Here is a 25,433-nt window from a genome sequence, read left to right on the forward strand (position 1 = left end):
ATGATCTAATTTAGTCTAATTTATGACGTAATAATTCTAATAAATTTCGAGGTGACTATTGATTTTCCTGCATTCTGATTGGTCAAAATTCACTGTCTCTGAAGTTATAGTCACTGGTCAGTGACTACAGTTTTTTGTTGTTGTTTTTCAAATTTTACGTAATTATAAATTTTTATGAAATTATGTTGATTATTATTTGTAACACAATACACTAAAGCAATTAGTCGCCTTAGGCTCGGCGATTAAAAGCCTATATTAACTTCTGCTTCGATTCAGTGAATATGGGCTTGTAATCAGCTCGCATTCTGCGTGGTAAATTTGTATAGTGGAAATTATGGAGATTAAATTATAGTGCATGGTATGAATAATGTAACAGTTTGCAAAGTGTCTACTGTTAGTTATGAAAAGTACGCTTTTTATTTGCATTGAAAACAATAGAAATAAAACATTACAAATTGATACAGCGAGATATACTAAGGGTACGTGCTGCAAAACAATAATCGTTTACAATTGGTATGAATATCCTGTGGTTACTTTAATTTCCTCTTTTTCGAGCGGTGCGCTTGCAAGCAAAAAGTTGTTTCTTGATTTGACGCATCATCGCCCTTCCAGTATACCTATAGATTGACGTCTCAGAATTCAGCACAACCGTAATCTTACGGCCGTCATCTTGGAAGTAATTGTTTCGACCAATCACAATGGATTGTTCCCTGTCGTAGATCTCATCACATGGACAGAATTCTGGAATGTGATACTCCAGCTCTTTTTTCATAATACGCCTCCCTTTCTCCTTCGAGTCCTTGGAATATGCTTTGACAACTCTGAGCATGCCTCGTGAGGATTTCATTCTTGTCACTGAGAAACGGAATAGAAAAAAAAATATTACCCAAAAATAAGTGATAATGCTCATTATTCAAATATTTTTAGTATATAATTTTTTTACTAAAGAATAATTCTTTTTAGTGTATTAAAAAAGGTGATTATTACACTTTTTAGAACGCTTTTCAACTTTCTTTTGCGAAAACGTTGTTTCATTTCAATCGCCGTAAAATGTCGGGATATTTGTTTACATTTGCAAAACATGTATTTTCTACAGTAGATTCGTTTTTTAAAAAAATCACCTTTTAATTATAATAAAACAATTATTCACCTCAGACTCAGTTAATATCTCCAAATAGAGCTCACAATTTCGTCCCGGTTTTTATTGAGCGATATTCACCTTCGGTGAATATTTGTTAATTAACTTGTGGGCCGGGTAGGAAGGACAAGGTTTGAAAACTTGCTAGCAGAAAAAGGCGATGTCAACTCACCGGTACTGTTACACTCAATTATAGCATCCAGAATCTCCAAAGTCACACATCTTGGGCACTCAGCGCCAACTGAAAAATAAATGACAGCCAATACATCGAGCTGACTCCATTAAACGGAGGGTGAAGTATAGAATTGCCACTGGTGGATTTTTCTTCCCATGTGAAATAATATGAAAATTTTGGAAAATATGAAAATTCCCAATATTCAAATTAGGTATTTCGTAAGAAACCATGATCTAGGTTCATGTGTGTATTTTACACACCTCTGTTGCCATAGCATTCCGTCTCACCAATTCTGTACATCACTTTAGCTTGGCGTTCTGTAAAAAAAAGATATTGATTTGAACACACCAACTTAATTAGGATGTTCAAAAATCGAGTGAAGTTGGATAAATAAGTAGACGGTTATCTTGGCAAGCCTAGGCCGTGCATGCAAGTTTCCTTTATTAGAAAACTTGGTATTCATGAATTTTATGCTTTGAAAATATCAGGATAACTCGAAATACCGGGACCGGTTGTATCAAAACCGGATAGCACTATCCATGAGATTGTCGTTTTAACCGTTCTAAGGCCTGAGTCAAAAAGACAAATGTTTCTTCACCTGGTTCATAGTAATCATAGACTTGAACAACAGCAAGTCTCAGTCTCTTGACAAGTGTGTCTTGGTGGATGTCAATGGAGAAAGTAATATTCCTGATCTACATGTAAACACGGAAATATATGTTGGTAGTAGAAGCTAATTATTGGTTCAGTCATATGGAGAAACGACACTAGATCAATAAGAGATAATCCTTGCAAGCTCTTGTATAGAACTGATAGAGGAATCAAGATATAGTAACCTTGAAGATTTACGATAGTTACCTCATCGAAGTAAAGCTGTACGTTCTGTCCATCAATGTCGTAACGTTTGAACTTCAGTGCCGGATCATTCCTTAGCTAAAAAAAGAAATGACGAGATATGGTTACTGTGGTTTCCGAGACATCGTGGCGAATTCACGTATATCGATAGGTTTGGGACGACTGCATTTAAAATTTCTCTGTTTCATACAGAAATTGAAATCTTACATTTTCCAAAGATTCCTCTCTCACACTAAATCCAGTAACTAGTTTAATATCCACCACGGCCATGTTAGAAACATCCTGTTTGAGCAAGCTTAGGTGGAAGAAATTACGTAGAAACATTTACGTAGTTGAATAACCTTCAAAAATACAATTAGTTGAGAGGGATCGGATCGATAGGTGTTTTCGGGTTTGTAGTGGTTGTTTGGAGCTCCGCTTTTTCTCCCATACATTGAGTGTCCTAATCCTAAGTCAAAAACCAGTAACAAAAGGTTTCTAAGCGCCAATTGTGGACCCTTTTGCTGCATAAAATTGAATTTACTACAAGCGAAGCACTTCTTACTTTGTGGTTATTTCCAGCTTTAATGGACTACATTGGGTCGTTTCTTCATCAGGAGCTAAACTTCTCGTACGAACATCAACTTTAATATCAAATGCTGGAACATGTTCCGGTTCAGGGATATTATACTTCACTGACGCCTAAAGAAATGCTTCGTTTATCATTTCCCATAAAAGCCATTGGTTAAAAAGATAAACGATGAGGTCTATTGTTGCTGTTTTTTATACCTGTACCAAAGCACAGCCCACGCCCTGACCCGTTACTTCCAATTTACCGGGAATGATCTTCTGAGGAAGCTCGACAGTTTGTAATGTCAGTTTATTCGCCATTGTTACCACGAAGTTGTGGTTGTAGTGATCACCTATCTTCAAAGATCCCGTTAATTGAATTGAATTAAAATCAGTGCTGTCCCCATAAGCTCGTTTTGCAAACTCGGCTACCGCTTGCAGAGCAACACAAGTGTCCTATAAAAAGAAATTTACAATGTATCAAAATCCTTCCTGTTTTATACTAGAAAAGATCAGGAACAAGATTTTAAGCGTTCTCACTTTAGGCCGAAACTGAAATGTCTAATAATTTCTGGAGTAAGAATGTAAGATCTTTAAGCCATCCATTTTATTGACTTCATTAAAGATCTTACCTGTGTTGAAGAAAATCCACCTCGAGAGTTTCTTTGTCTCGATAACCAGCGAATAATATCCATAATTTCATTATTTACCACGCCTTCATCAATTGGCGTTTGATGTAAAATTGAAAGCAAGGCATATGCTGTCATTTCTACGTCGGCTGATGATTCATGAGGGTAAAATCTTGGATTCTGCGCAGGTTTAATTCCATTAGTCCAGTACATTTGATCCTCTGTAGAGAGGGTTTATAAACGTGTTAATTTTTAGTTAAATATGTCTGTAGGACATCAAAATAATACCTTCATGGTGCTACCTATGCATGATCAAAGCATGCTAAATCAAGTTAACTAAGAGAGAACACAGGAGAGACTTAACTCTACTCACATGAGCTCTGTAGAACATCAGATCATTCTCAGGTGGCCCACAATCAAAACATACTCTTGTTATTTGGCTTACCTTCCTTGGTTGCCTTATTTTTTAATATTCTGAGCATCCTCTGAGCGTCAGTATGGTTTGCTAATGTCAAGGCGTACGTCACAAGGGCAGTTGAATAAGTATCGGTGATCGTGTTAAATCGATTTACGATACACCTGAGAGCTTTGGACACCATGGTGCTCTGAAGAAGAAGAACATTGTATATGCCGTGAATAATAATTGGACGTTTTGAGAAAGAATTTCTTATAAAGGAACAGAAACTTTTTTTTTGTTTGGTTACTAGAATGTTGTTAAGCTTACATTTGTTGTTTCTCCAGCTTCCAAAAGGGCCGTGGTCACATAGGCTGTGATTGTATGTTCGGTGTTCACGCCCCCCTAAAACACGAACAAAAAAGACCATTCAAATGGTTTTCCAGACGACTATGAACAAGCGTTCTTAATCTGATGATGGTCTTTATTTTTTCGAGTGTTGGATTGTCTTAAGTGATCTATCTTACAGGGGATTTCTTTTGGGGAGGTTGACTCCATTTTCTACATTTATCTTAATCCTTAAGTTGGTATCCTCGCGGAAAACGCGTTAGTATCTTAGAAACTTCATGTAGCATTTCATCAATTATATAACTAGACCTTCAAATTACCTGTAGTCTTCTATTAAAAACTTTTCCGTACTGTGGAAAACATCCGTTATCCAATTGTTTGATGCGAAACCATCTGAAACTGCGTTGGACGTCAGCACCATCAACAAAAATGTATCTTTTCGCCCGGGCAAATGATCGAACTACAAACGCGGTCAACCTGAAAAAAAGTAGTGTTCAGGAATCACATGTGTTGTACTTAGGTTGAAAGAATCACCGTAATATTTTTAATATTTTTCATAGGATAATAGTACACACTTACATCATACTTCCTTCACTGTCAGATTCGCCAAACGCACTGTACGAGCCGCTTCTTCTTTTGTAAATCAATTCTCTTTGATAACCTGATGAGATAAATATCAGAGAAAATGTTGTTAAAATGGTTGAAATAATGCCCCACTTTTCAGGAAAAGAAAAAAACCCTGCTACTGTATGCTTTTGCTAATAAATTGGTACAAATCGAAAAACATCCTGCTGTTTCGTACTAACCAACTTTCATAAAGTTTTCAGCTTTACTCTTGATTCCTTCTGTCGCTTGGTTCGTCTGAGTCAAGTAATCCATGATGTAGATATTGGGTGCGAAATTTGCCATATTTTGTTCACCACAGCCATAGGGCATGCGCAGTAGGTCATCTAGGTTCATCATTGCTGGTCCCATGATGTCACCTGCATAAGAGTGGAGGTCACGTGATAGTTTTCAACCACATCTAAAACCCTCTGTGATTCTACTTTAACCTTGAATGTTCAGAAAGGCTCTAAGCATGCCTAAATCAGTCAACTGAGAAAGATCTTTCAACTGAGGGTAAAATACTGGATATTGAATTACCTATAATAGTCACTGTTGGGTATATTGATCCTGGTATGTAATTCGCAGGTACTCTGAGGTTAAACTCTTCCGTGTGTTTCTTGTCTAAAAAAAAGGAATTGTTTTACCAAAGACCAGCAGAGGAGATGAACGACCAAATCAAACTGACGGTCCTTACTTCCCGGACAGAAGAGTGTTCCCTGAGTGAACTCCTTCCGGATACCTTCAGCCTGAAAAGAACAGAATTTCAAGGTTAAATGTAACAACCACTTTCATTTTAATTAGTTTCGATCTTGAAACAACAGCGATTATGAAGACAAACGCAACGAAATTCATTTTTGCGACGTTTTGACATTGTCCGATGTCATTCTCAAGCAAGCGAATTTATTACATTATGGTGCATAAAGCTACATATATATACATAACTAAGACAGTAGCGTTAAAAGAACAAAGATAATAAGGTATTGTTCTACGCAAATTGTTTGGTGCGGACAGAGTCTGATTGTACATTGAGACCTGGTTCACACTTGCTCCTAAGAACCGGAGTTCCATTGTATTACCTTCCGATAGACAAAACATTTGGCGCACCAACGACCTCAGACAAAGGGACAAGTGCGCCCTAATATAGAACAAGTGCGCCCTAATATAGAACATCTTTATTGATTAAGGAATCGAACTTGGTGCTACACTTTTTTATAGCTTTAAAACCACTGGCAGGAGGAGCATGCAGTTGTAAGGCCATGTTCCGAAAAACGATGCTTGCGTCAAAGATTTGATGAGCACAGGTACTCGATCCGCAACCGGCAAGCATCGTTTTCCAGAACATGGCCTTACAACTGCATGCTCCTCCTGCCAGTGGTTTTGAAGCTCTAAAAAATTGTAGTACCAAGTCCCATTGCTTAATCAATGAGATGTTCTGTATATTAGGACACTTGGTTAACCCATCGTTAAATGTACAATAAGACTCTGTCCGCGCAAAACTATTCGTGTAGAACAATACCTTATTATCTTAATTGTTATTTCAACGTTATTGTATCATAACATCTCATTTGCTTGAGAATGACATCGGACGATATCGAAGACCGTTAGACTACGATATACGACAATGTAATTGGCTTTATTATATTGATTTTTGGTTAAAAATAGTGTTATTAATTCCCAAATCGCACTATTTTTTAGCATTAATCACATCATTTATAAGCCAATGAGATTGAAGCTCTGCACCATCAGATTTAGTATTTCAGTGTAACTATCTAATCAAATTACTAGGGAAAATGGCACAAAATTCTATTATTTTGAGTTTTAAATGCCCTGCAAAATTTCTTGACAAAAATAGATAAAAATTACTCACATTTTACACCGTTTACGGTTCTTTCAGCTAATAAATCGTTTTAAATTGGTTTAATTTTTTGTTAGATTTCAAAATAAATATAATAACGTGGAAATTGCATTGCGTGTTGTGCAATTTTGGTGTGAAATCAAACTTGTGATTAAAAATCGTTACATATTTTGCAATCACGCGTTTGATTTCACACCAAATTGCACTCCACTCAGTGCAATTACCATTATTAATCACACGAACGTAGAGATCACATTAATGTGTATGATCAGCAATTTTTGAATGTAGAGATCACACTTGCAGATTATGTTCTTGTCAAGTGTCAATTGCTCTTCAGTTTCTCCGACCTATTATCTATTATTTCTAAATTATTAGTTTTACCTCGACAAGTAGTTTTCGTGTGACAGCATCGTAGACTGGAATTGTGTTATTAGAACAGAGTTTCGCCAATGACGTAGTACTAGTTGCCATGACCGTGAGAGGAATGTGTCCGAGGTTAATAGGAATGATTGTGAACTTCACTGATTTTCCTTCGCTGCCACAAACGCAGAGTTTGTTGATATGATACGATGTCACTTTGTAGTCGGCCTGCTTGTGGTTCAATTCTAATTTTATCTAAGGAAGAAATCCCAGTGCTGTGTGTGAAAAACTGTTTTGCAGGATATAGTTATATGCTATAATATTGTATTCATACCAAGATTAATGAGAGGTATATCCGTTTGTAGTAACCCATTGCTAGTAATAGATATGACATTATTTCATATCACTAATTAATATAACATAAACATGTCAATCAAATCAGAGTTCTTATTGTTACAACACAACATTTAGCGACGAGAAAAAAACGGGAAAAATTCGAAAAAAGATAAAAAGGAGTATGTCAGATACCAAAGCAGCGGAAGCACAGCCAAGTACAAGTACAACTGCTGGGCCTGTAGGAGCAACCACAGAGCTCTATAACCGTAATAAATTGACAACTGAATATTGCACCATTTCAACTGACCAGAGATAGCAACGATACAGCCGTACGCTTGGCGAAATGGAAAAGGACTTATTATATATGGAGGTCAAGAAATCTAGATGACTCTTTACCAGATCCCAATCTCGAAGATGACGAGGGAGAACAAAATGAATATACGCGCTTTATTTACAAGCTCGATCAGTATTTCTTGCCGAAAAAGCAAGCGAACAAACTTGGTACAGCAAGACGGCGAACCGATAGCGAATTATTATGCCCGAATCAGAGAAATCGCGAAAAAGTGTAGCTATACCGATGAAAACGATGCGATACGAGACCATTAATTTTGATCAAAACAATGAGGAACAACGCGATTCGTGTCAAAGCTATTCGTAAAAACTGGTCACTACAAGAAGTTCTCGACGAAGAAGCAATCACCGAACCAGCTCAACTATACAAGCGAAAGAAACCAAGCAGAAACTAGAAGCTACAGAAACGAGCCAAAGAGTAAAATTTGCTATAAGCAAGATCAATGTCAACGGTGTGGGCGCGTATACACGAGAAAGGCAAATGTCTCGCATACGGAGCGAAATGTCGAAAGTGTGAAAAACAAAATCATTTTGCAATCGTCTGTAAATCACGTCCATCACGAGTTCCCGAAGAAAACAAAACGAAGAGAAGAGAAAATCATCAGTATCGACGTCATAATAAACCATGGAAAAGAGAGACGCGAAACCGCCCTTACGTTGATAAACCAGATAACGGAGAACCATACATAAGACACATCGAAACAAAAGAGAACTCGACGGATTCCAGTTCCAATGACAGCTCGTACGACCAAGACTTTATACAACACCTTCTCAATAAACAAACAAATCGGGTGAACAGAAAAAAACAATCTAAATTTTGCACGGTGACAATTAACAATGTACCAACAGAAATTGAACTAGATAAAGAATCTGACGCCAACATAATGGTTGAAGAGCAATTTCGGCGACTTCAGAGAATGAGACCCGAAATTCAGCTGAAGAAATCCAGAACAAGCTTCAAGCACTTTTGCAAGACATCCCAGTGTTAGGAGAATGCTCGGTGACAATCAGAAACCAAACGAGGCAGACGCAAACACGCATCATTATTATCAAAGGAAAAAGTGGACTTTTTATCACCGATCGAAAGACCCACCTTATCCAACTTGCATGGGCATGGTTAATGACGAGACTAGAAACCTAGACGAGGCGGTGAAGGGAACCACCACTACATACCTCAGAAGCCAAGACGAGTGCCATACCATTTACTAGAGCCTTTAGAAGATCGCATAAGGGAGTTAATCAAAAATCACATTGTAGAGAAAGTCCCTGAACAAGAAGAAATCGAGTGGTGTTCACCCCTCGTGGTATAGACGAAACCGAAGAATCCCAAGGACATTCGAGTTAGCCTCGACCTCCGAATTTTAAATCAGTCCATGGCAAGAACAACACACGTACAAACACCCATCACCGTTGCAGAGTTTTGATAAAATCGATCTCAACCATGGTTATCATCAATTTGCACTTGATGAAGAACCTGAAGAATCTTTGTACTAGATGAAGAATCGCGAGGATGACAGCGATGCCGCAACAACTATGGGAAGTCGTTGAACTTTACTTCTGCGAACCATTCCCTAACGGAGAATACGCAATGGTACTAATATAGACCCGTTTTCGCGCTTTTCGAAAGTAGAACTCGCTCGATCGATTGCAACTGGACCGGTCAGAGAGAGAGATCGAAGAAAATATTCGCAACACATGGAATCCCAAAAGCAGTGCAGACGGACAATGGCCCACCATTTAACCCCGATGAATTTAAGTTGCTTGCCACAGAGAACGGATTCACCCATAAACCCGTGACGCCTTACCATCCAAATGATCGCTGCGATTGCAAAACAAGACCATATCAACCCTCATGAAGCAACATATGACATGCTACAAGCATATCGAGGTACACCACATCCGGCGACAAAACGTACACAATACGAGTTGTTACTGAACTGACAAGTCAGAACAAAGCTGGATCACTTTCCCACGGAAACATCATCCAATGATGACGTTGTGAGACGGAATGACCAGCGAGACAAAGCAAAGAGAAACCACGACAGACAACATCGATCGAAGGAACACAGAGTAAAGACCGGAGACGCAGTAATCGTTAAACGAGAAACAAAGAAGAAAGGAGAAACTCCGAAATGAACCATATGTATATGTGATAACAAAAATCAAAAGATCGATGGTAACAGCGAAAAAAATGAATGATCAGAAAACGAAATGCTGAGACATATCTCGTTTCAAACTGCTAAAGACAGACAACCACCCGGAAGAGAATCGACGAAACCCTGAAACCGTAGTACCACCACCAGCCGAAGGAGACACACCTATTCGCCAACAAGAACCCTTAAATGCCGAAACAGAAAATGAAAGACAACCTCGAATCAAGAGACAAGAAGAAGCACAAGGACTGTGAAGATCAACACGACAGAAAAAGTCGACATTTGAAACACATTTAAAAGAGTATACCACATAAGATAAGTAATTAAATGAATAGAAAGAAAATATTCTGGAAATACTCGGTTGATATTAGGATTATACTGTATAGAGAGGACTAAAAAAACATTATTAAGTCGACACGGCGCGTAAAAATAAGCGCATGTGTGACTTGTGTATCTCATTCGAAAATGATAGTAATATGTATGTAGCATCTTGAGAAATTCGGACTTGATGGCCTAAGGATATGCTATGCTTAACCAAAACCAGTATTTGGCTGGGAAAACGCTGTTAAAATTAGATGACTCTTATCACCGTCTTTGATCAAAGAAACTTTCGGTAGTTAAGCCATTGTTTTTAGTTTTTATTTTGTACACATTTAAATAATGTATACAGTAGTCACGGTAATTACCGTATTTCGAATTTTATTCATATCATACTGTGCCTTACATGTAAAACAATTGAAGTTCCGATATTGTGAAACTAAGCTATTTCAGTTAACCATCGCATGTATGTTCATTCCCTGCACTTCATTCCTTGTCGGCGACAACACAGCATTCAAACTGTATCGAAGTCCTGCAACGCGTTCCGGACGCGTTCAAGGACGCGTTCGGAAGGCGTGCTGGAACGCGATTGGAAGGCGTTCTGGAACGCGTTCGGAACGCGTTTTTGATTAGGTTATTTCTGAGCAGTACTGTACCCTGATTGGTTTAGTGTATTCACTAGAGATGGTATAAAGTCGCTAATTGGTAGCTTTTCTATAGGACTGTAGAGGGTGTGTCAAAGTTTCAAGTTTTTCTCTACGTAAAACTTACCGCTGCGCAATTTGGCCGATAATTAAACACAGTTACGATGACTGGAATCTCTTCTCCTCGGATGACGGAGTATGGTAGCGTCATTGAAACAAAGAACGGTTGAAAAGCTCTAAGTGTCGACGTTTCTGAAACTCCGATACCTGTCTTCGACGAAATAGCGAAACCATTTGCCACCCAACTTGTGATTGTACCTGGCACAGTTACTTCAATTGTCTTGTTGCCTGATTCACTAAAGAGGATGAAATGAATTTGTAAAATTGCGAAAAGATCTCTCCATATTAAAACAATGCTGAAAGGATCAGCTCCACATTAGAACAATTATGAAGGATCAGCTCCACATTAGAACAATTATGAAGGATCAGCCCCACATTAAAACAATGATGAAAGGATGAGCTCCACATTATATTAAATTTGGCGGGAATTGCAGTGCATTTTGCGGGCTAAAATGATAAATTTGCTGGGCTGAGATATATTTTCCCCGAGCCGGTGCGGAGCACCATGCGAGGGTACTAATTCGGCTCGGATATTTACACCCACGATGTGCAAAGGCGAAATCAAAGTTGTCCGCCATTATGCAATGGACCTCACGCCATGGACGGTCTTCTACGTTATGCGCATGCGCCAGTGTAAACTACTAAGCTCTTGATTGGTCGAGACAAATATTTGTATTTTTAAACCTGCATATATAACTGTCATTTCGCAAAATTTTGAAGAAACTTATAAATATATTTTCATATTATTTATATTTTCATAAATATGGAATATATATATATTTTTAATTAGTAATTACATTAGAGGGAAACTCAAATGTGGTCAGGACTTTTTACGGTTTAACAAAAAAAGACTAAATTTTCGACCAAATTCACCGTGTATAATGAAGTCGGAAACTTTTTTTTGATTTTACACTTGAAAATAAGACCCGGCACAGGTATAGAAAGTCATTCTTTTGTGGTAAACACAACTTTAGTATTCTCAAACGTATTTCACTACAAATCTGAATGTGTTATGTGACAGACGACATTATAATTTCATTTATAAACTCCGTTTTTTTCAAAATATTCGCGTGCAAAAACCAGTCGAAGCGTAAACATAAAACTTCGGAAGTCGTATGAGACGTCTGATGTTATATTTCATGGTAATTAATAATTAAAATAATTTACCATAACAGTGACTATAGATGAGTAACCTAACTTCCAGAAAATGGTTAGAATCTTGTCGTATTTTTGCCATTTTTTTTCACAAAAATATGAGGGTAAACTTTGATTCTTTGAAAATATACGGCCGTTGCAGTGTTGGTTGCGAGTTGCTATGACTACAGTGCTTCCGCTTCCAGAAATATATTTCCATACTTCTCTTTTCACATACCAACAATACCAAGTACCCTCCAAACACCCCAACCCACAAAAAATTTTCCAACTATCATGTCACCATCCCTATGCTTAACTAATTTCGCTTAACCGAGGCGAGGGGTTGCTGCATGCATGTCTTTCTAGTAGCCCGCTGATCTAAGCCACTGAGAAGAATGACCGAAGTGTTTATCTTCGAGCCGGTGCGGAGCACCGTGCGAGAGCACTAATTCCGCTCGGATATTTACACCCAGGATATGCAAAGGCGAAATCAAAGTTGTCCGCCATTATGCAATGGACCTCACGCCATGGACGGTCTTCCACGTTATGCGCATGCGCCAGTGTAAACTACTTAGCTCTTGATTAGTCAAGACAAATATTTGTATTTTTAAACCTCCAAAACTGTCATTTCGCAAAATTTTGAAGAAACTTATAAAGTATATTTTCATATTATTTATATTTTCATAAATATGGAATACATACATATATATATATATATATATATATATATATATATATATATATATATATATATATATATATATATATATATATATATTTTATTACTTTGGACGGAAATTCGAACTTTTGATGATGAACAGGACTTTTGACGATTTAACAAAAAAAAGACTAAATTTTCGATCGATTTCAACGTGTATAATGAAGTCGGAAGACTTTACACTTGAAAATAAGACCTGACACAGGTATAAAAAGTCATTCTTCTGTGGTAAACACAACTTTAGTATTCTCAAACGTATATCACGATGTGTTATGTGATTGACGACATTATAATTTCATTTATAAACTCAGTTTTTTCAAAATATTCGCGTGCAAAAATCAGTCGAGGCGTAAACATAAAAGTTCAGAAGTCGTATGGGACTTCGGATGTTATATTTCATGGTAATTAATAATTAAAATAATTTACCATAACACTGACTATAGATGAGTAACTTAACTTCCAGAAAATGGTTAGAATCTTGTCGTATTTTTGCCTTTTTTTCACAAAAATATGAGGGTAAACTTTGATTCTTTGAAAATATACGGCCGTTGGGATTTTGGTTGCGAGTCGCTATGACTACAGTGCTTCCGCTTCCAGAAAAATATACCAAGTACCCTCCAAACACCCCAACCCACACAAAATTTACCAACTATCATGTCACCATCCCTATGCTTAACTAATTTCACTTAACCTAGGCGAGGGGTTGGTGCATGCATGTATTTCTAGTCTATTGCATAATTTTTATACAAAAATTGCCCTTTAAAGTTAATATAATAGTAAAACAGTTGATGTTCGCGGACATAAATGTGTTTTTGGCCCGCCTCAGAACACATTTTAACCCTCGCTAATCGCTAAAACGGTTGGGCGAATATGACTTCAGAGTCGGGCCAAAAACACATTTATGCGCGCGAACATCAACTCTATTCTTACATTAGAACAATTAATTATGAAAGGACCAGCTTCACATTACAACAATTATGAAAGCACCAGCTCCACATTGGACAATTATCATACGAAATACGATTGATTAGAACTATAATCTCCGTGCAAATCTTACTCGAGTTTTTCATCCGACCATAACCATGTCTCTGGGAAATCTTTGCGAATTTTGACCGCCTTTTGCTTCGCTGGTATTCTTTCATTCTTTATCTCAGCTTGTTCAGGAACTTCGTAGTCACTTCGCTCAACTGGTGGTGAAGGAGGGTAGTCTTTAATATTCAAGCAAAAAAACATAGTAAGTGCTTCGATATTTCTTATTAGTATCTCTACGAATTCCACCATGGTACAAGAGTAGCCCAAAATTAATCTTTAAAGGTCTGGACCGGTTACGCGAAAGCTGGATAACGCTATCCACCGAAAATAAGACTTATTTCAATCAATCTAAAATTGCCCATTGTTTGATATAACCTGGATTAAAAATCGTCGGACAGAACTGAATATATGAATAAACACCCCTAATTATCGTTTTAGTTTCGGCCCTGTCAACATGCATTGAATGGGGTAAAGGAGGGAGCTTGAACAACTGATAGTTGCTTTATAGCTAAAGTTTAGAGCCATTTCCGCTCTCAATTACAAGTGTCCCAACTACGTTTGATAAACTAATACCTGCCCAAAATACATGCTCGGAATCTAAGAGTAGAACCGAAGCGTCGATTCGTTGTGCGTGGCAAAGGTTTGTTGCGAATTTTTAAATGGGAAATAAATCGCCCATCAACAAGAGATTATTATTTTTATTATTATTATCAATTGAATCTCAAACAATTGGTTTTTTAGACCAATTTACAAGAATTTTGTTTCTAATGTTATATCTAAGAATATTATCTAAACTATACTAGAAATATTTACAATTAATGTTGTGTGTACATTGTTAAGAATTTAAAAAATATTCAAGAAAATAGTCAAATAGTTTACTTTTAAAAATTTTTAAGATTGTCAATTTCAATTATGGTATTTGGCAAGGAGTTCCATAATGATACTGCTCGATATTCAAATGATCGTTGTCCTGTAGCAGATCTATAGCACGTTCCTAGTATTTCTTTCATGTACTGATGATCTTTTTTAAAATAGTCCAGGAAGATAATCAGGCATGGCCAGAAATTGCGGACATGGAATATGCAGATTGCCGTAGCAAATTTTCATATCTGTCCAAATATTATTTGTTTGCAGAACTATACGTATTGCGCATTCTTGAATTTCGGGAAATTTGAGAAAATCATTGCATCTTTGCTATTTGCCCCGTTTGTTTCTTGTAATTCGTGTCATATTAAAGATCCTGAAGTAATATTTTGCTGGTAAAGGTTTATGTCGTCTCTGCATTTTTATTTTATTTCTACGCTATTACGGTTTTCGTTTTATATGGTATTCAACGTGATAAATGACCAAAACTTTGTTTTGAAAATGCAGGACGAATACTGATAAAACATTTTAAAATACTGCCTCAAAATATTAAGATTAACTTTCTCTGCAACGAGCGATTAAGGCAAATTATAATCGACCACCTAAAGCTGTATTTATAGCGTTTAGTACTGTGCGCATTACAGTTTACTATAAACTCACGAAGCTTTATTTTGACACCATATGCAAATTTAGGCGGAAGTAGAATTTTAATTATGTCCGAATTTTCTGGCCATGAAGATGTCCATTTAGACACTTGAAAGTCAAAATGCCAATAAAGTATTGCAACATGCTAGCAACAGGTAACCAGTTTAATTGTTTGAGTACTTGTGAGATAGGAGCATATTTTCTTCTCCCTGTCATCATTCTCGCCGCAAAATTTTGAACTCTTTGCAGCTTCTCAATATTTTTCTTTGTAGTACTAGACCATACAGTTGAACAGTAATACAGTTTTGAAAATACTAAGGATGAGATGATACTTTCCAAAGTCTTGAAAAAGCATTTAATATATGTTCCTCAAAACTTAGTGTTCAGTTTAATTGTATACCAATATCTCTTGCTGAAACAATTGGAGTAATCCTTTTTCCAAGCAGAATTACATGAATGTTTTCCGGTAGTCTTTGTAACATTTTGCGAGTTCCTAATACAAGGATTTATTAGTAAACTATTATGACTGCACCAGGCTGCTATATTTGCCAGGTCTTCATTAATTTTTAACATTGCTTCGCCAGTGTTTAAAAGAGAAACGAGGGATATAATTTTGAGTGATTCACATACGAATTCAATTCAGCAAAAACCGGAACTTCAGGCAGCTCGTTTAAATAAATGTTGAACAGACTTGCTCCCAATACTGAACCCTGTGGTACTCCAGGAGTAATATAGCCTTGTTGTGACACCACTGAACCTATCCTTACTCTCTCTTCCCTTCCAGTCAAGTAGCTTCTAAACCATTCCCAAGTATCAAAACTAAGACCGAGAGTTTGTAGCTTGGTTAAAAGTTTTCAGTGGTCTATACTATCAAATGCTTTTGAAAGATCTAATAACACCATAATTGTGAGTTGTTTCGAGTCCATTGCTCTAATCACTTTATCACTTTATTGCTTTAATCACTGGCTCATTGCTTCAATCACTTTATAATCACAATCACCATTTTCACAGGTGCATGTATTATAATATATATACATATATATATATATATATATATATATATATATATATATATATATATATATATATATATATATATATATTTCTAGCACGTCAAGAAACTTTTTATTAAATTCATTTATAATATCATTCACGTTATCTTTAAGGAAGATTTCTTGCCAAGCATGGTGGTACTTGATATAAGTCTTCCAAGAAACAATTAGTCATATAGTTCTTATAAGATCTCACGCATATATGACTAGCTGGAAGTTTCAAGCATGCGTAAATTAGATAACGATCACTGATGTGAGATAAAACCACTCCCCAGTCTTCCACTAAAAGCTCATGTTAGATGTCATAGTAATATCAATAAGAGATGATGATTTTTCTGTTACACGAGTAGGCTCCTCTATCAGATGAGTAGATTTACACTCGTGCAAAGGTGAAGTAATGCAAGTGTCTACGGCGAGTCTGGTTTCAAGAAATCACAGTTTAAGTCACCTACAACAATTATTTCCTTTCCCATTATTTCCTTTCCCATTGTGTGTAGCTTTCCACAAAACTATCCAGAAAACTTGAAACTGGACAATATAGTCAGGTTTGTATGTCACACAACCAGAATTATTGATCTCAGAAGTTGTATTTGTATCCATAACTGATGGAATTCTGATTCAGATGTCCCAGTTATGTCTTTTAGACAACTGACTTTATTAAAGAATGAGTATAGATACAAACATCTGCTCCAGTCTTTCTCATACGGTCCAGTCTTGTCAATTTATAACCTTTAGTTTCAACTTCAGCATTTGTCACTTTAGAATTCAACCAAGTCTCTGATAGTGCTAAAATGTCATAATTACCACTTTGCATGAGCTGTCGAACCTGTATGAGATGATTTCTGTTTTTTATTGATCTAACATTGAGATTGGCGACTTTGAGTTTTGACGTGTTTCCATTGAACGATTGGTTTTATATTCTTTGTTGAAACTTTCACTGTAATTAGGTTGTTGGGATCGCGTCCACTTCCTTTGTACCATTTGTTGACTGAGGGGGTTCAGGGAAAAATTATAGTTGTAATAAAAGCCCTTATACATAGGTGAAGAGATTTTCGCCTTGCGGTACTTCATCCGTCGGCTTGACTTTAGTTATTTTCCCTAATTTTTCTTTTGCATATGGTTTCCACAATTTACAGGTCACATATTTAGGCCAGAAGTTTTCTGCAAGCACTTTATCTAGTACGAACGGCAGCGCAGCAGAGGGAATATGCACCTTAGCTGATAATGTTCATAACCTCTTGCTTGGAAAGATTGTGATATAAGTTGTATTAATATATTAATACCTCTTCTCTCAAGATAAAAACGAATATCTTTCTCACTTACACTACTGGCAATTCCGGTTAAGAATAACCTTTTCGTTCTGTTATGTTTACCATTATCACCATTATCATTGGTTATTTTATTACCATTTTCTTGTAAATTTTCTACCACTTCATTGATTTCATTTTCATTAATCTCCGTGGTCTTATTGTTCATGACTGGGCTGAGTGTAACAACTTTGGCATATATTAACTGGTTTACTTTTTCAGTCTCATCATTCATTACAGTAAATTCATTTACAGTTTCAAATTTATTTTAAGGACTTAAAGCACAAACACGGCTTTGAGGGTTAGAAAACTCTATCACACAAGCTAATATTATCACCTTCCCTGTTTGTTGTCACTAGTGATTTCAATGTGGCATTCGTATGCAAATCATTCCGACTCAAATTGTTGACATTACATTCAGAGGCTTCGCTTTTTGGCGATCTCAGTAAATTAACAGAATGTCTACCGTTCTCAACCATGGAGTCTTGAAGATTCGACATTACGTCCGCCATATGCAAGACTGCATTCGACACAGTTCGTACTAACTCACTATTAATAAGCTGATCCTCTTCTGGACTCTAAATCTCATCATAGATGCTACAATTTTGTGTATTGGTAGGCAGTTCACTACAGCAACCGCCAGAAAATTCGCTCTTTTAAGCGTGCTCGTTCAACAAGTTGTCATCGGCAATACTATTTGTCTGAAAAACTCGCTGAGACAAAATAGAAACTAGCTTAGATTCCATAGATTTTGCATTAATACCAATGGAATGTAATAGTTTTTTCTTGCTCCACCAGATAATCCTCGGTAGATTATCACAATAAACGACTTTCTTATCACCACCAGGAGAATCCCATTCGCCATCTTATAGCTTTTTTCAATGATCGATATATCATAGTTGTTGTTTTGATTAGAATTAAGCGACATACTGCTTTCATCAGTTGAATAATTCGTTGTGAAGATCTTGGAAATGTACGGAGACATGAAGGCAGACAAGAGAGTGCAGAATCACACCAGAAGACTATACAATATAGTTCCGGTCTTATTCTTGGACAAGGTTTTGTAAGGATTTTTAAAGGGAAATGGTTATAGAAAATATTTCTGTTTTGTTGAAAAGAAAATTTACACTTCTTATTTGGCCTTTTTACATTAATTTTTTTTATCATCCTTACTTCGCAAGATATTGGCGATCAAAAACATCGGCTTTTTAGATATATCCGCCATATTGTTTTATAATGAGATCTAATTACGTGACGTCAAAAGCAGGGTTGACGCCTAAAAAATAACAACTACATGTTTACGCTTTAGTTTAGAACTCTTATACAATTCAAACGTTATAATTTGAGACACGTGTGACTGTAGTACCAGAAAATTCATCACTTCGCTGGATCGTTAATCTGAAGTTGCAAAACGAATTTTCACCCAGCTTATGGCATCATGCATATCAGACCAAGTATATGCATATCTAAAATGGCGGATGGATAATTTCATTCGAAAATATCTTGAGAAGTAATACAGTTAAAAATTCCTTGAACGAATTTTTTAAATAATCATGACTTTCTTTTAAAATAGAGAAAGATAATTTTTATTGCCGTCTCACTTTAAGTTGGAATATATATTTCTTCATAAAATATACAAAATTTAATATACATTACCATTGCTTGGAAAGCCCGAACCCCCTGTACCCAATTCCAATGTACATTGTTTTGTAAAGATGTGTAGATTTGATAGGAAAACAAGACCAGCCACCTAAATGAGGGACAGTTTTGTATTAGAGTAATGTCTGATGTCTGCATACATTAGAGAGATGTCTGCATTAGAGGGATGTCTGCATTAGAGAGATGTCTGTATTAGAGAGATGTCTGTATTAGAGAGATGTCTGCATTAGAGAGATGTTTGCATTAGAGAGATGTCTGCATTAGAGAGATGTTTGCATTAGAGAGATGTCTGCATTAGAGAGATGTCTGTATTAGAGAGATGTCTGGATTAGAGGAATGTCTGTATTAGGAGGGAGATGTTTGCATTAGAGAGATGTCTGCATTAGAGAGATATCTGCATTAGAGAGATATCTGCATAAAAGAGATGTCTGCATTAGAGAGATGTCTGCATTAGAGAGATGTCTGGATTAGAGATATGTCTGAATAAGAGAGATGTCTGCATTAGAAAGATGTCTGGATTAGAGATATGTCTGCATAAGAGAGATGTCTGAATTAGAGAGATATCTGCATTTGAGATATGTCTGCATTAGAGATATGTCTGCATTGGAGAGATGTCTGAATTAGAGATATGTTTGTATTAATGGGATGTCTGCATTAAGAGAGAGATGTTTGCATTAGAGAAATGTTTGCATTAGAGAGATGTTTGCATTAGAGAGAGGTGTGTACTAGAAAGATGTTTGAATTAAGAGAATGTCTGAATCAGGAAGCTGTCGGTATTAGAGAGATGTCTGTATTAGCGAGGTTTCTGGGATGTGTTTTGAAAGATGCCTCTTAGAGGGTAAATCTATAGAATTAGATCTAACAACTTACATCAAAGGCCGCAGAGACGTCTTCGTAGTCTTCCCACAACGGCGCAATACCACGTTTTCTTCTCCCCCAGGGTTCCCAATAGTTGCACTTTGGGTTAGAAGACCATGTTTTGCTTCGATGCTCCCGTAGATATGGATGGACCTGAAACAGAATAAAAATACTATACATTAATATACAAAAATATCTACCAAGTGAGTTATTTAAATACTTCATGCTACCGTGTTTTGCTGCCAATTTTACAATAGTCTCAATGGTACCGTAGAGTAATCTCTCTGTTCACCTTATCCTTTGTAAACTTGTTCCCAGATTTCAAAATGTGAATGCTTTTGTCCAGGGCCACGTACGCCACACGTGATCCGGGCGAAGCCTTCAATATTAGCTTCGCTTTTTCTCCCGGTTTTAGTTCATTCTCCGCAAAACTCACCGACACCTTCAAAAGTGCGATTATGGAAAAATTATACGCTGAAGTTTATACCTTAAAGTGATCTGATGTTGTACAGAACTCATGTGAGCAAAGTTTAGTCTATCATGTGTTCTCTCTCAGTTGACTGAGTTAAGCATGTTTAGATCATGCAGATGTAGTACATGTGTTTGAATAAGAGCCACCTTAAAGTGATCTGATGTTGTACAGAACTCATGTGAGTAAAGTCAAGACTCTCCTATGTCCTCTCTCAGTTGACTGAGTTAAGCATGGTTAGATCATGCAGAGGTAGCCCATGTCCTTTAATGTGAACTATATTTAAAACGGAGTCTCTGTATAAAAGCCGACCACTGGATCTGAGCTTGAAAAATAGATTTCTTTTATATTTTTACCGTCGATACTGTTATCTATCCGGACTAAGAAAGTTTATCTATGTATATTTGACCGCCATTCATCTATATATATTTGACCGTTATTTTATTTTTATTATCATTTGTTACATAGCAGTAAGTTTTGAGTTGGTTAAAACCAAATATAGCTTCTAATAATTTATACTATATTCATTAACAATGGTTACGACAATTTAACCAACTGAATAACATTTATTCATTTAAATGGATACTTTGCTGAAACCTGTTCGTTTGGACTTCGATCCTAACTTTCCATCTGCAGCTAAGGAATGGAAGCATTGGCATAAAACAATTTCGTGTGGCAGCAATTCTTTGGATATGTATAGAACTCAGTTAATTATGTATCCCACAATGTGTTATTGTGTATGAATATATTGAGGTCTGTGAAGATTACGATTCAGCGGTTGAGGTATTAAATCAATTGTTTATTAAAACGCCAAACGAAATTCTTGTCCGATACTTGCTCGCAACAAGGAAACAAAGCCAGGCGAAATGCTTGTTGAATTTATTCAAGAGCTTCGTAGATTAAGTAAAGATTGTAATCTTAAGAGTGTTACTGCCGAACAGTTTGGCGAGTATTACTGTCTTCTGCATTAATTCGTCAGTGACTTTTGGAGAACAGTAAACTAGATTTGAAATCTGCTTTTGATCAGGCTAATGCACTGGATTTGGCGCAAAAGAGTGCTGAAACATATGTGGCACCCAATATTCCTACTGCAGCAGCAGTAGCAGCAGTCCCTTCAGCCGACGAGCTGGTAGGAGCTCATGCATTAGATGATCTCCACTTGCTGGAACTTTCACAGCGAAAATATGTTATTTTTGTGGACATTCAATTCATAGCAGGAAAAGCTGCCCTGTTCGAAATTGTGTGTGTGAAAATTGCGGAAAAAAGGGACACTATGCAAAAGGCTGTAAGTCAAAAGGTACAACAAATAGCCTCACAGCTTCAATGTTTTCACTCAGTTCAATTGTTGCGGCTTGCCCAGAATCGCTGAAGCAAGCATCTGTTATGGTCTCTGCTAATGGAAAAAGGTTGACAGCACTTTTTGACTCAGGAAGTTCTAACCGGTATTATCCGTGAGGAACTGGTGAATCACCTAGGTCTTCATATCCACTCATCAACTGAAAATGTAACTATATGGCCCTTAGTTCCCTAACGTCGCGTGTTGCTGGTCATTGCTTTGCTGATATTCATCTTGAAGAATATGTATAACCATTTTTCTACTATGCAATGTAGATACCTAATTTCTGGAATAAGATAAACCTTTGACACAGGTTACAACATTTCCACTGGATTCCAGTGCTTTGACTGCATTCAACAATCTCAAACATGGGAAAGCAGCCCTCTCCCATATAGATGAGAACCTTCCTTTTGTTGTTGAATATGATGCATTTGAAGTCGCTCTTTCAGCTACACTTAACCTTAACCGAGCTGGTCGACTAGTGGCAATTATGACAAGAATGCATCACGCAGCGAATATGCGGTATCCTGCAGTCGAGAAAGAGGCTATGGCGATTGTGGACACACTTAGGAAGTGGCAGCACTCCCCAGTGGCGTTTATGTTCGACAGCAGGAAGCGTACAAAGTTTAAGAATAGTGATCCAGTCTTTGCGACTCGAGCTTCGGCTTTTCAGCTACTCTATCGAGTGTCGTCCTGGGAAGGACAACGTTGGTCCTTCACGTTTCTATGAGAAATGCGGGAAGTGACAATTTCCGGGGTTTTTCGTATGTCCGCATGATACAAAAAATCCATTAATGCACGAATCTCCAGCTTTTGTGTAATTACTTTCGCTGTCATTGCTTAAAATATTATATTCAGTTAAAAAGGTATTCTTAAATGTTCCATGTTCGAATATAAATTATGTTTAATAAAAAACCGTTATTAGTATTATTATGATCTATCCATTTTGCTATCATCGAGTTTACTTAATTTGCATTAATCTCAAGCTTTTTAATGAGCAGTATTTAAAAACTATTTTAAGGAAATAATCTTAATGCCAGTCCACGAGAATACGTACAAATATTGTTTGGGAGATAGATCAGACATTAAAGAACATTTCGCATGATTTGAGAATAGTGATGTTATTATACTAATTTTCGTAATTACAATGCCATAATTGAGAATTTCGCAATAGTCTAAATACTATAATTTTTTAATTTAAGGCGGCTCCCTACAATTTTAAGAATATTGAAAACTAATGATTTAGATTGAAATTTTTGGCAGGAAATTTCTTGCTAAACGAAATGAAATTTTCCAGATATATTAACCAACATTCTAACAGTCGAATTGTCTCTGAGTATCACATCATTACCGTCGTTATGGTAACAATGGCGATTCAATATGGCTGTCATTTTACTTATTCACGCAGTTTGCTCCAAAACAAGTTCGGTTACCCCAATTTTTTATTTTATAAAAAGTTCTCTTGCAAAAAAATGGGAAATTTGAGCAAGTTTAAAAAAATTCTATAGAGCCAAAAAACTTCTATAACGAAAAATCACGTTTTTTAATTTTTAATAATTTTCGCTCTCTTTAGTGTATCCTAGAAACACCAACCTAGAAACTCCAGCTTCAACCAAAATAAGTAGTTTTGATTGTAGAAAAAGGGAGAAAAAACGGAATGTCATCCAGGTCTCGGCAACCTCAAAAATGAGCATATTTGATCAATTTGGGTCGGTGGACAAAAATTCGAGTAACGGCTGTAAAAAACACTTCACGACGGTTCTAACTCAGGTTTCTTAGTCAGGATAGATTAGAGTATCGACGAAAATCTATTTTTGAAGCTCATATCCAGTGGTCGACTTTCACAGAGACTCCCACCCAAGTGACCTGATGTTGTACAGACCAGCTCGTGCGCATAGAGGGAAGCGTTTCCGATTCGGTCAGTATCTACCAGGAGTTCTTACGAATCGCTTCTTACCTGATTTTCCAGTTTATCTTCTACATCAAACTCCACACTATCAGCAACAACTTCCTTGTCTTCTCTCACGTAATACACCATAACCCGACACGAAGGCATCATTTCCATTGTCACTGGGAATTCGATATCGAATTTCTTAACCAGTGGTCTCGTATTCAATTTTTTAAGTCGGTCAGGCGCGTCTCTCAAGGAAGGACCAACGCTGAGCATTTCTTTTACAACGGTCGGGAAGGCACCGTTGTTGGCATTACTGGTTGTTAATGCAGCAGTAGTGGTTGTACTAGCTGTGGTAGTTGTTTCCTCGACCAGGGTAAAATTATGGTGACGTGTTTTTTTTCCAATTTTCACAAATTTGCCCTTACACATAACCTAACAGTTTAAAAAACCAAAAGTTAAAATTTAATTTTACGGCCTTAAATATGGTTTCTGCATAACATCAGATCACTTTAAAGTAGCTGTCATTCAAGAACATGTGCAAACTCTGAATGATCAAACAATATGTGAGTTGAGTTAAGCATCTGTGTTATTTCAGTTGACTGAGTTAAAGTGCTCCTACACAAAAATGAATTTCACCTCTTCGAAATCCTCGTGAAACGTAGATAACAAAAATACTAAACAAAATTGCATTTGAGGCTTTTTTAGCCGAGTAATAGCGCTTTGAAATTCAAAATATTCAAAGTTGAACGGCAAAAGATTTTCAAAACCGCGAAGCCGGGAAATTGGTAACTAATACGTCACAATAGGAACCGGTCTGGTATCTCGCTGTTCGCCGCACATTATGAACAATAGAACCTTCGCATAACTTGGCGAAAATGTCCTCAATAAGCTCAGATACGGAAAGCGATAGTTACCAAACTGACGACTCAAATTGGAATTATGCGAAGTGATCGCCAGTGCCGACGATCAAAGTACAGACGATGAATCTAGCTTTGGGCCAAATGCTGGTGAACCCGTTACCGACGAAGAATGGCTTGATAGTTATCGCGAGAAAAAAAGTCTTACGACGATCGCTTACAAGAACTTCGAAGGAGACTTGACGAAATTAAGAAATTGGATGAATGGTAAATATTTTGTTTAAGTAATGATGTAGTTGAGCGTCTTTGGTTGCGCGACAAAGTTTCGTACATGCATACAAATCTAATTTTGTCTGACAACTGTCGTTTAGAACTCTTTAGCAATGCTAAAGAGTGTCAGTGCTTTATGGAAATTGAGGAGAGCAAAGAAGCTCTGAAGAGCGAACTTGCTATACAGGAATTGGGAAAAGAAACGACACTAGCATGCATTGTCGACCTTCCTGGGTTTAGCAGTGCGTGTTTGGACAGATGGTCGCTATGTTTAATAGTGCGCACAAAGAAAAAAGAACAATATCGTCAAACGAGCACAGAAGATATTAAGTAAGCACTTCATGGCCTCATTCACAAAAAATATTTTGCTGAACAAATGTATTAAGATATGAGTCGACGAGGCTTCAGTTAACCAGTCAGCTGCGATTCGTTATTTTATGGTAAATGAAAATATTGGTCCATATATGACATACATGTATATTTGAAATAATCACGAAATTTATAAAT

General features: G+C 36.8%; 1 protein-coding gene across 3 annotated transcripts in view; it reads right to left on the minus strand.

Moving 5' to 3' along the window:
- Positions 1-237: 237 nt before the first annotated feature.
- Positions 238-25,433, minus strand: part of LOC114529526 (alpha-2-macroglobulin-like protein 1) — a 45,926-nt gene continuing 20,730 nt past the window's right edge. For 2 of the 3 annotated variants that reach the window (XM_028551342.1, XM_028551341.1), the window contains 23 exons: positions 23,863-24,231; positions 20,393-20,542; positions 20,113-20,253; positions 19,240-19,333; positions 13,741-13,891; positions 10,839-11,067; positions 6,931-7,164; positions 5,389-5,440; positions 5,232-5,315; positions 4,895-5,071; positions 4,668-4,749; positions 4,409-4,565; positions 4,071-4,145; positions 3,792-3,951; positions 3,350-3,567; positions 2,937-3,173; positions 2,713-2,849; positions 2,376-2,463; positions 2,172-2,246; positions 1,912-2,008; positions 1,574-1,630; positions 1,311-1,379; positions 238-855 (listed from right to left, as the gene is read on the minus strand). In XM_028551342.1, the coding sequence (XP_028407143.1) occupies positions 536-855; positions 1,311-1,379; positions 1,574-1,630; positions 1,912-2,008; positions 2,172-2,246; positions 2,376-2,463; positions 2,713-2,849; positions 2,937-3,173; positions 3,350-3,567; positions 3,792-3,951; positions 4,071-4,145; positions 4,409-4,565; positions 4,668-4,749; positions 4,895-5,071; positions 5,232-5,315; positions 5,389-5,440; positions 6,931-7,164; positions 10,839-11,067; positions 13,741-13,891; positions 19,240-19,333; positions 20,113-20,253; positions 20,393-20,542; positions 23,863-24,231 (3,453 nt within the window). In that variant the 3' untranslated portion in view covers positions 238-535. The other variant, XM_028551343.1, reaches the window with a different exon arrangement.

Source organism: Dendronephthya gigantea, unplaced genomic scaffold, assembly GCF_004324835.1.
Source record: "Dendronephthya gigantea isolate DGI-Jeju-01 unplaced genomic scaffold, DenGig_1.0 000057F, whole genome shotgun sequence".
Classification (NCBI taxonomy): Eukaryota; Metazoa; Cnidaria; class Anthozoa; order Malacalcyonacea; family Nephtheidae; genus Dendronephthya; species Dendronephthya gigantea.